This window comes from Tupaia chinensis, unplaced genomic scaffold (assembly GCF_000334495.1).
Source record: "Tupaia chinensis unplaced genomic scaffold, TupChi_1.0 Scaffold000238_1, whole genome shotgun sequence".
NCBI lineage: Eukaryota > Metazoa > Chordata > Mammalia > Scandentia > Tupaiidae > Tupaia > Tupaia belangeri.
The window spans coordinates 721228-731172 of record NW_006159716.1 but is presented as its reverse complement, the minus strand read 5'-3'; the positions used below and the strand labels follow the sequence as shown (position 1 = coordinate 731172).

Genomic DNA, 9945 nt, shown 5'->3' with positions numbered 1-9945 from the left:
GCAGGAACCCCGGGGACTATTGCCTTTCTTCTTGTTTAAAATACCGAAAGCAGGACATACTCGTAGTAAAACGCAAAATAAAACCGCAAAGCCTCCTGCCCACGGATCTAATCTGACCATCTAGAGGTAACGTGTGAATGGCTTAATGTGTACCATTTCAGGGCCAGCCCTGTAGCTCGGTGGCCAGGGGCAGCCAGCTCCCACATAGCCTACAGTGGTTTGAGCCCCAGTCCCAGCAGCTTCAAAAACATTTTGGTGTGTGTGCACCCCACATCCCAGTAGGATGGAGAGACAGAGGAAGGGACTGTAGCAGTCTGAGCCCAGGGGCTGCTTCCCACCTCGGTCTCTCCAGTGAGCACACACATCCTCTGGCAACTGAAAAAAACGAAAGAAGAAATGTACCTCAGACCTTTTAAAAAATGTCTGTAATAATAGCTCTCTGTGTGTTCATGTAAGTATTTCTTATAAATGAGAAGAGAAGCATGTTATACCTACTATTCTGAAACTTTAAAAAAATTTTATTTAATTTATTAGTTTTTGCCATAGGGTGCATGCACTCACTGGAGAGAGACAGAGAGGGAAAGTGAGAAGTCACCCTCAGGAGGCGTGGCCACACTGCAATCCTTTCTCCATTCTCCTCTCCCACAAGGGGGTGATTTCTGGCTTTCTGTCTCTGTCGCTCTTGCAAGTGCACACACCGTATAGCAAAAAATCTCTTTCTAAAAGAGAAACACCAAAAACAAAACAAAACAAACCCCAATACTTCCTTCCTTTTAAAAATGAATTTATTGATATATAATTTATATGCCACCAATGCAGCTCACCAATGTAACTTGCACAGCTTGATGGCTTTCCGTGTGTTTATAGAGCTGGGCGACCGTCACCATCCATTTAGAATATCTCCTCCAGCGCCCCCTCATACGTAGTGCCCATTAGCAGTCACTCCTATTTGCCTCAACCCCTCCAGCCCTGGGCAACCACTAATCTACTTTCTATCTTGGATTTTTATGTTTGTAAAATGACATAACATACAATCCTTTTGTGACAGCCTTCTTTCAATTAGCACACTGAGGTTATTGTTTTGTTTTGTTTTGTTTTGTTTAGGTTTTTGCTATCAGGCGCTTATGCTCGCCAGAGAGAGACAGTGAGAGGGAAAGTGAAAAATAACCTCCTGGGGGGATGGCCACACCGCAATCCCTTCTCCTCTCTTCTCCTCCCGGGGTTTTGGGGATGAACACACACACATACCTGGTGTGATCTTCAAGCTGCTGAGCCTGGGACCCCAACTGTGGTTGACCACGTGGGAGTCCGGTGCCTTAACCACCACACCACCTGTGGGCTCCTGTTCTGGAGGTACTTCCAAATTTTACTTTATTGCCAAATCATACTCTGTGATACGGCTATTGTTCCACATTGTGCTTATCCGTTCACTGGCTGGTAGACTTTGAGTTCTTGTCACTTCAGCCTGTTACAATTCATGCTGCCGTGAACCTCTGTTCTGAGTTTTTGTATGGATGTATGGTTTCCTTCCTCGTGGGCCAACACCTTGGAATGGAATCGCTGGGTCATATGTTAACCATTTTGAGGAATTATCGCACTTTTCCAAATTTTGCATTCCCAACAGCAGCAATGATGAGGATCCTGTATTCCTTTCAATGGCCCCCAACAGTGCATGGCATGAGTGCTCTGTAATCCAGTTCGTCAGCTCCGTACTGATTCTTCGTTAAACCCTTTCCAACTTTCCACTTTACATTAGTGCTAAAAGGCATAGCATGCCTGCAGCCTTTGCTTCCGTGAGTCTAATTCTGGGAGAAATCTTTCAAATCATTCAATTGTATCTTTCTGAATTTTAGTCTGTGAGAAATGGCACCTTATTTCATTTTTAAATCTCTTTGATTATTGCTGAGCTTGAGTGAGTGAAAGAATGCCACAGATTAGTCACCCATTATTTAGCATTCAGTCAACCATTTATCCATTCGACCCATTGTCGAACCCCGCGCCTACCAGGGCTATGCCAGGCCTCAGGCACCGTCCAGGCACTGAGACAAGTGCCCTCCAAAAGGTGGTTGGAAATTAACTTCCACTTCACATGTGGTGATGAAGAGCTCCCCACTGAGCGTTTCGGGAAAGGCCCCCAGATGGAGGTGACTTTTGGACTAAAGTTTGAAAGACAAATAGACACGGGCCTGCTGATGAGGAGAGGACATTTCTGGCAGAGGGAGCAAAGCGTGAAGGTGTGAGGCTGCATGTGGTTGGGTGTGGTGGGTAACAGCTGTGAATCAGGCTGGGAGAGGAGCAGTGATGGAGGGGAGGGTGGCGTCAGGGCTTGCCGCCATCTCAGCCCCTCCCCCAGGAGCCTGAGGCCCGTCACGCACGCTCACTCCCAGGGCCCAGCTTGCTGTCATGGTCTCCCTGATGCTCCACAGGTGAGGCTGCCCAGTCCCTGGCAGATGCTCTTCTTCTCTTCCAGAAGGATCTCTCTTTTCTGCCCTGTGGTGGAAGAGAGCTCTGAAGGCAGGGCACAGAAGTGAATGGCGTGGGCAAGGTTGCTCAGACAGGGTCTAGAAGAGCTAGGTGAACTAGAAACAAGACCCGGGGCCGGCAGGTGGCGCTGGACTCCCACAAGGCTGAACACAGTTCGCATCTCGAACCTGGCGGCTTGCTTTCCCACTCTCCCTTTCTCTCTGTCTCTCTCTTGTCAAAATTGAAGAATAATGATAATAAATAAAATAAAAATAAATCTTAAAAGAAGAAACAAGACCCATGCTCTTAGGGAGTTTACACGCCTTCCTCGCCTCCGCCACCATGATCCCTATCACCACCACCTCTATCACCCTCGAACCGTCCCAGCACCATCTTTAACCACCGCGGTCATTCTGCCATTGCCGTCATCGCCAACGTAGGAAATGATTACACGTAGCAATGGTTAATGGTCACTGCAGCCTGAGCGTCATCTAAGGTCACGCAAAGGGAAAGGGGCACCAAATGAAAAGGCCCAAAGTGTAAGAGGTCCTTATTACACGCAGCCTCAAACAGGGAACTGTTTACCCCAGAAACTCATAGTTCCACAAATCCCCTAAGAATCCTAGTAATCATTTCAATTAAGGAGTGATTTTTCCAGCGTGCCAGGCTCCTCCACACCTGCTTTGGTGCAAACGGAGGTCTTTATCTTGGCCTCTAAGTTCAGGTTTGAATTCCTAGGGTGGAGGGGGCAGACAGATGGTTAAAGAGCCAGTCAAAACCAACTTTTAACTATTTTAACTGGAGACCCAGAGCCCATCTGCCTCTGGTTAGACTCGGCCATTCACACTTGCCTGTTAGGCTCCATCATCTGCCTCAACATGTCATGGTCGTTGTCATCGTCACTCCTGGGTGAGGAAGGGCTGCTGCATGGGGTGGAGTCAGGGAGTCAGATGGAGCCAGAGGAACCATGACAAATGACTCTCTCGATTTAGATCTGAGTCTCCTAGGATCCAGTGTGGAGAGGGAGAGGTGGCCGCTGGGTGACTATCAGTTGTTTGTGCTGTTAAAGCAGAAGAGAAACCCCCTTGTGACACTGAGGCACCACAGTCTCTGCCCGAGGTTGGCCTCAGCAGTGGTTCTCTGTGGCTATGGAAAAACCTCGGATTATCCCCCTGTGGATGGGTCACGATGACAAAGTGGTCAAAAAATGTACCTCAGAAGCTGCAAAATGTTATGACATTTTAAACAGATAATATGATTATATGCTGTGAAATGAGGGAGGGGAACCAGCAGTTGGCCTAATGGCTATGTCATCGGACTCCCATGTAGTCGACCGCAGTTCGAGTCCTGGACCCGGTGGCTTAAACTCACGCCAGGCATGTGTGTGCGTGCCCAAGATCCTGAGAGGAGAATGGAGAAGGGATTGTGGTGTGCCCATCCCCCCTGGGGGTGATTTCTCACTTTCTGTCTCTCTGTCTCTCTCTGTCTTTCTGGTGAGGGAACATGCCCTACAGCAAAAACCTCTTAAAAATAAATAAATAAGTAAAAGCAACGAGGGAGGAAATAGCAATGTGAAGGGTCACACGTGTGAGAGAAAAAGAGGGGGATAGGAGGGGTCTCCCCTTGAGCTGGTCTTCAGGGAGGCCTGGGCACTACCAGGTGCATAAGGAGGAGGTCAGCACTCCCAAGGACCGCACCACAGGGCGAAGCGCTGTGGGGGTGGCGTGTTTGGAGAATTGGAAGAAAGGGGGTAAATTCGAGGAGGAGATCAAGAATAGAGAGAAGCTGGCTCTGGGGGGTTACATGGGACCAGCTGAGCTGGACTTTTATGCTTAGCAGTGGGAGCATGAAGGATTTAAAATGAGATGTGACCCTCTCAGATTGTTGTTTACAATGTTCATTGCAGTTGGCATGTGGAAAATGAGTCGAAAGGGGTATGGCAGATGACAGGGAGGTTCGTGTAATTTATTTTAGCCCTCCTGTAAACTCCCGAAGAGCAGGTACTGTGTTTGGGGCATCTTTGTACCTTACAGAGAAGGCTGAGGCTACACTAGAGACTGAACAAATGTCCCTCCTGTCACCCACCACCACCATCATCTGCCTCTCGTCTCCCATGGCTGTCTTCACTCCCATTCCCGTAAGCGTAAGCGCGGCTATTAACACACCATGGCATCTGTTTAGCTTCTTTCTTTTTTTTAGGGAGCCCAGTCTTGAGAAGACTGAGGCGTCTCCAGCTCAGGTGCTTGTTTAGGGAGCCCAGTCTGGAGAAGACTGAGGTCCTTGGGTCAGAGGTGAGATTCCTGAGCTGGAATCAGGAGTCCTGGTCTCAGCTCTGCTGCTGAGTCACTGTGACCCCAACAGGCCCTGTCCAGCCTTTGGTCTCTATGTGTTCAAAGTGGGAGCTGGATAAAATGAATAGTTTTCAATCTTTTTTTTTTTTTTTTAACCTAGGCCTCTTCTCAAAGAACACTTTTAGAAGCTTACCTTTTAGAAATGTGGAGCTCCTTGGAACACACTTTGACAGTCTCGCAGCTCTGCCAGCTTCGTGTTCGGATACTCAGATCAGAATAAATGGACTGTTGCTGGTTTCTGCCAGGCTTTGGCTGCAGGGACCCTGGATGAGAATTTAGTGGAGGCCCAGATGAGGAAATCTGGGTTTCAGGCACGCAGTTACTGATGGTAGGACTGTGGCAAACTCTCTCTTTTCCCCCGTCCATGGGGTAATCTGGGAAGCTCTTGAAAACAGTGTTAAAGGGTGGGCAGGAGGACCCAAATTATGGAGAGAGCCCCTGAATGAAATGGGAGTGCGGTGTGTCTGAGCTTCTCAGAGAGGTCAGGGAGCCCGCCGTGATTCCAGGTGTGTCAGTCCAGGGCACCAGCTTCAAACGAGGGCTAGAGGTGTGAGGAGGCTGTGTGGCTTGGCAGAAATAACCCTTCACCTGGTTAGGGCCCAGGCTTCAGTCCTGAATTCTGGGCTGCTGGCCAGGCTGTGATCACAGCCGCAAATAGGCAAGGCTGACCTGAGGCCTCACAGGACAAAGGACATCCCGGAAGAGCTGGCACTGTGCTGCAGGGACTGCCCCTTCTTAAGGACCCTCAGCACTCTGCTGACCAGGGGGCTCATCTCCTGCGTACCCAGGCACCACATCGCAGGGGCCCCAGGCTCCCCTACTCTGTCTCTAAGAATCAGTGGGTGATACCCACGCCACAGAAGCAGTGACCTCTTAACAAGTGAAGCCCCTCCCCCCCCAGGCACTGACCCAGACAGGAAGGGGTCCCTGGAGACCTGGGTGGCTGGGGAGGGTTCGGCCCTGGGCCAGCCCTTAAGGGCTGGATTCTGGCTGCAGGCTTTCCACTCCCCAGTGCATCCACTCCCACCTCCAGAGTCCAAGGGTCCATGTGGTGGCCAGGCCGCGCTGTGCTGGGTACTACAGCGGGAGGCTGCACTGGGCCAGCTGGTGGGTGGATAGCATGGGCTTTGAGGAACTGCTGGACCAGGTAGGCGGCTTCGGGCCCTTCCAACTGCGGAATGTGGCCCTGCTGGCCCTGCCCCGCCTGCTGCTCCCCCTGCACTTCCTCCTGCCTATCTTCCTGGCTGCAGTACCTGCTCACCGCTGTGCCCTGCCTGGCACCCCTGCCAACTTCAGCTACCAGGATGTATGGCTCGAGGCCCACCTGCCCCGGGAGCCTGACGGAACTCTCAGCTCCTGCCTACGCTTTGCCCGCCCCCAGGCTCTTCTCAACACCACGTTGGGGGGAGAGGGGCAGAGTCCTGAGAAGCCAGAGGGCGAGCCCTCCACAGTGTCCTGCTCTCAGGGCTGGGAGTACGACCGCTCGGAGTTCTCCTCCACCATTGCGACTGAGGTACCTGGCCCAGAGGCTGAGGGACGTGTGAGTGGGGCGGGCTTGCCACTGCCTCGGGAGGTAACTGTGTAGGCAGTAGACGCATTTCTTTACTTCTTACAGCCTCAGCTTGCCCCTCTGTAGCTGGAGCTCTGTGACTCCGAGCACCGAGGTCAGCTCCCAGCTCGTACTGAGGGGCCCCCACACAGGAGCTGCTATTATTGCCACTGATCAGGGCAGGGAAGGGCTGGCAGAGCTGAGCCGGAGAGCTGAGGAGGGTGGTTCTGCAGCGCGAGATGCGAGATGCAGAAGAGTCTGGGATCTGCGTAATTCTCCTGGAGGTGAAGGCTGTGCCCCAGTGGGCAGCAGGATCCGACGGTCATGGTTAAAGCCCTCCTTGGGAAGAAGCTGAGGGTGCGGTACTGGGGAGGGGCAAAGCCTCCCACTCCCCAGCTGGGGCGAAGAGCTAGGGGTTTATTATCTACATGGAGGTGCCAGAGGGCAAGGCTGCCCTGAGGCCTCACAGGACAAAGGACATGCAGGAAGAGCTGTGCTGCAGGGTCTGGAGAGGAGGGGCTGGTGCCCCAAATCGGTTCCTTCCTGCCTGTCCTTGCAGTGGGACCTGGTGTGTGAGAAGAAGGGCCTGAACAAAGCTACGTCCACCTTCTTCTTTGCTGGTGTGCTGGTGGGGGCCGTGGCCTTCGGATACCTGTCCGACAGGTGGGGTGAGGCGTGGGGCCAGTAACGGAGAGGCTGGGGGACACCCTCCCACTAGATGTCCACGGGGAGCTGACCCTCCACGACCCCTTTGCAGATTTGGGCGCCGCCGCCTGCTGCTCGTGGCCTATGTGAGTACCCTAGTGCTGGGCCTGGCGTCTGCAGCTTCGGTCAGCTACCTCATGTTTGCCATCACCCGCACCCTCACTGGCTCGGCCCTGGCAGGCTTCACTATCATCGTGATGCCACTTGGTGAGGCAGGCAAGGGACAGGCTGGAGGGAGGCAGCCATCTGGCCCTCACTAACTGTCTTCCCTTCTCCGCCCCGGCCCTGGGCCCAGAGCTGGAGTGGCTGGACGTGGAGCACCGCACAGTGGCGGGCGTCTTGAGCAGCACCTTCTGGACCGGGGGCGTGATGCTGCTGGCTCTGGTCGGGTACCTGATACGGGACTGGCGATGGCTCCTGCTGGCTGTCACCCTGCCTTGTGCCCCAGGCATCCTCAGCCTCTGGTGAGAACTGTGGGCAGCTGGGAAGCAGGAAACACAGGAAACCAAAGAGAAGTCTTCAGAAGCTGAGATTCTTGAAAGAGGACAGGAGAGAGAAATGGCTAGTGATCCAGAGGCAGAGACACGGAGGGAAAAGACACTGAGACAGAGGCTAGCGGAGAGGCAGCACGGGCCCGCGCTTGTCTGACAAACAGAGGACAGGCTAGAGACGGAAATGGAGAGGAGAGAACCAGTGGGACGTCGCGAGTGAGCGAGGCCAGGACTGAAGGGGGAGCGAGAAGGAGAGTTGAAAGTAGACTCAGAGTAAACAGCAGTCCGTGAGAGACAGAGATGGGGAGACAGAGATAAAGGCAGAGCCAAGCACAAATTGGAGGACAGGGCCAGCAAGGGGCGGGGGAGCTCGGGCAGGAGGGTGGGAGACTGGTTAGGGTGGGCACTTTATTGCATCCCAAAGATAAACTCTGGGGTGACCCCTCTGGGTATGTCAGTGTGTCTGCCGTCCCCCTCCTGCCACCTGTGGGAGAAGTGAGTGGCCGGCATCAGGAGCTGAGGACCTGGGCTTGAGGCCCACCGAGTTAAATAAGGAAGAGACTGAGTGACACCCAGGCCAGGGCAAGGAAGTGTGGCGAGAGGTGTCTTTTTAATTGGCCCTAAAAGAGGAATAAGAGTCCCAGCCTCTGTGCACAGTCAGTAGCATATGGGACAGCAAAGCTAGAAGCTGCATGCTGAGCACAGTTCGAGTCCCTGGCTCAGTCCTGAGAACATGTTGGGTGTACATGTTTGGTCTCTCTCTCTCTCTCTCGCTGTCTCTCGTGAGCACTTGTATATGCTCTATCATTAAATTAAAAAAAAAAAAAAGAGGGCTAGCAGATGGTGTAGTGGTTACATCACTGGATTCCCACATGGCCAACTGTGGTTCAAGTCCCAAACCCAGTGGGTTGAAACTCACACCAGGCATGTGTGCATGTGTGTCCAAGATCCTGGGAGAATGGAGAAGGGATTGCAGCATGGTCATCTCCCCGGGGGGAATGATTTCTTTTTTCTCTTCTTACTGTCTCTGCCTCTCTCTCTCACTCTCTGGAGAGTGCATGTGCCCTAAGGCAAAAACCTCTACCAAAAAAAGAAAAAGAAAAAGAAAAAGAAAATGCTCCTTAGGTGTGGAGATGACACTCTGGGATGAGAGAACTGTGAGCAAGAGCCTGGAGGTTGACAGCAGGCTCTGTGTCCCCGGGGGGAGATGTGACTTAAGGTGCAGACTAGCTGGCTGAAGGCCTCCTGTTTCTCCCCAGGTGGGTGCCTGAGTCTGCCCGCTGGCTTCTGACTCAGGGCCGCGTGGAGGAGGCCCACAGGTACCTGCTCCGCTGTGCCAGGCTCAATGGGCGGCCTGTGGGCGAGGATGGCCTGAGCCAGGAGGTGAGGGTAGTGCATGAGTGTATTCAGGGGGCAGAGGGGGCTGCGTCAAGCACAGGAAAAGCCGGGGTCCCCAGTGGAAAGTCCCCATCTCTTCAGGGTACCCTTCTTGGCTTGGCCACACCTTTCATGCAGGGACCCCTCTTCTCAGCTCCCATTGGCATCTCCACCTCTGCCACTGCAGAAGGGAGGATGGAGACACACAGAGCGAGCAAGCGAGCGTGCGAGCGTGTGCCCCGCTGAGCCGTAGCCATCTCTGAGGTCAACCCCTACCCCCCCCACTAGGCCCTGAGCAAGGTAGCTGCTGGGGAACGCACAGTCGGCAGACCCTCCTACCTAGACCTGTTCCGCACACCCCGGCTGCGACACATCTCCCTCTGCTGCATGGTGGTCTGGTAAAGGGGGGCTGCCTTGGGCCTGGTGGGAAGGGGGTCACACTCCAGGGTAAGTGTGAGCAGGATGAGGGACAGTGAAATGCAGCGTGCAGGGCAAGGGAGTCGGCCTCCGAGGGACACCTGGCTGGGAGAGGGAGCAGAGAGGAGCGGGCTCAGATTCAGGCTTTGCCACCTCCTCACTGCGTGACCATGGACAGGCCACTTAGCCACTCCGAGCCTGTGTCCCTTCCATAAAGCGGACCCTGTTTGTTCCCGCCACGCGGCTGCTGTGTTCGGATAGAGGCGCCTTTGGCCACTGTCCCGAGCTACAAGCAGGGGGTGATGGCTGTCGGGAAGGCGGTAGGCAGTGGGCTCGAGTGGAGAGGGGCCCCTCTGGAAGGCCACGTCCTCCGGAGAAGGGACAGATGGGGAGCAGGGCCCGCTGAGCCGCATCGGGCTCCTTGTAGGTTTGGCGTGAACTTCTCCTACTACGGCCTGAGCCTGGACGTGTCGGGGCTGGGGCTGAACGTGTACCAGACGCAGCTGCTGTTCGGGGCGGTGGAGCTGCCCTCCAAGCTCCTGGTCTACCTGTCGGTGCGCCACGCCGGCCGCCGCCTCACGCAGGCCGGGAC

General features: G+C 54.0%; 1 protein-coding gene across 1 annotated transcript in view; it reads left to right on the top strand.

Annotated features, from left to right (window-relative positions):
• Nucleotides 1–5815: 5815 nt before the first annotated feature.
• Nucleotides 5816–9945, top strand: part of SLC22A7 (solute carrier family 22 member 7) — a gene marked incomplete in the record, with an annotated part of 6849 nt that continues 2719 nt past the window's right edge. The window contains 7 exon segments of the mRNA XM_027771896.1: nucleotides 5816–6327; nucleotides 6923–7026; nucleotides 7121–7275; nucleotides 7364–7532; nucleotides 8819–8942; nucleotides 9225–9334; nucleotides 9781–9945. Of these exon segments, the coding sequence (XP_027627697.1) occupies nucleotides 5935–6327; nucleotides 6923–7026; nucleotides 7121–7275; nucleotides 7364–7532; nucleotides 8819–8942; nucleotides 9225–9334; nucleotides 9781–9945 (1220 nt within the window).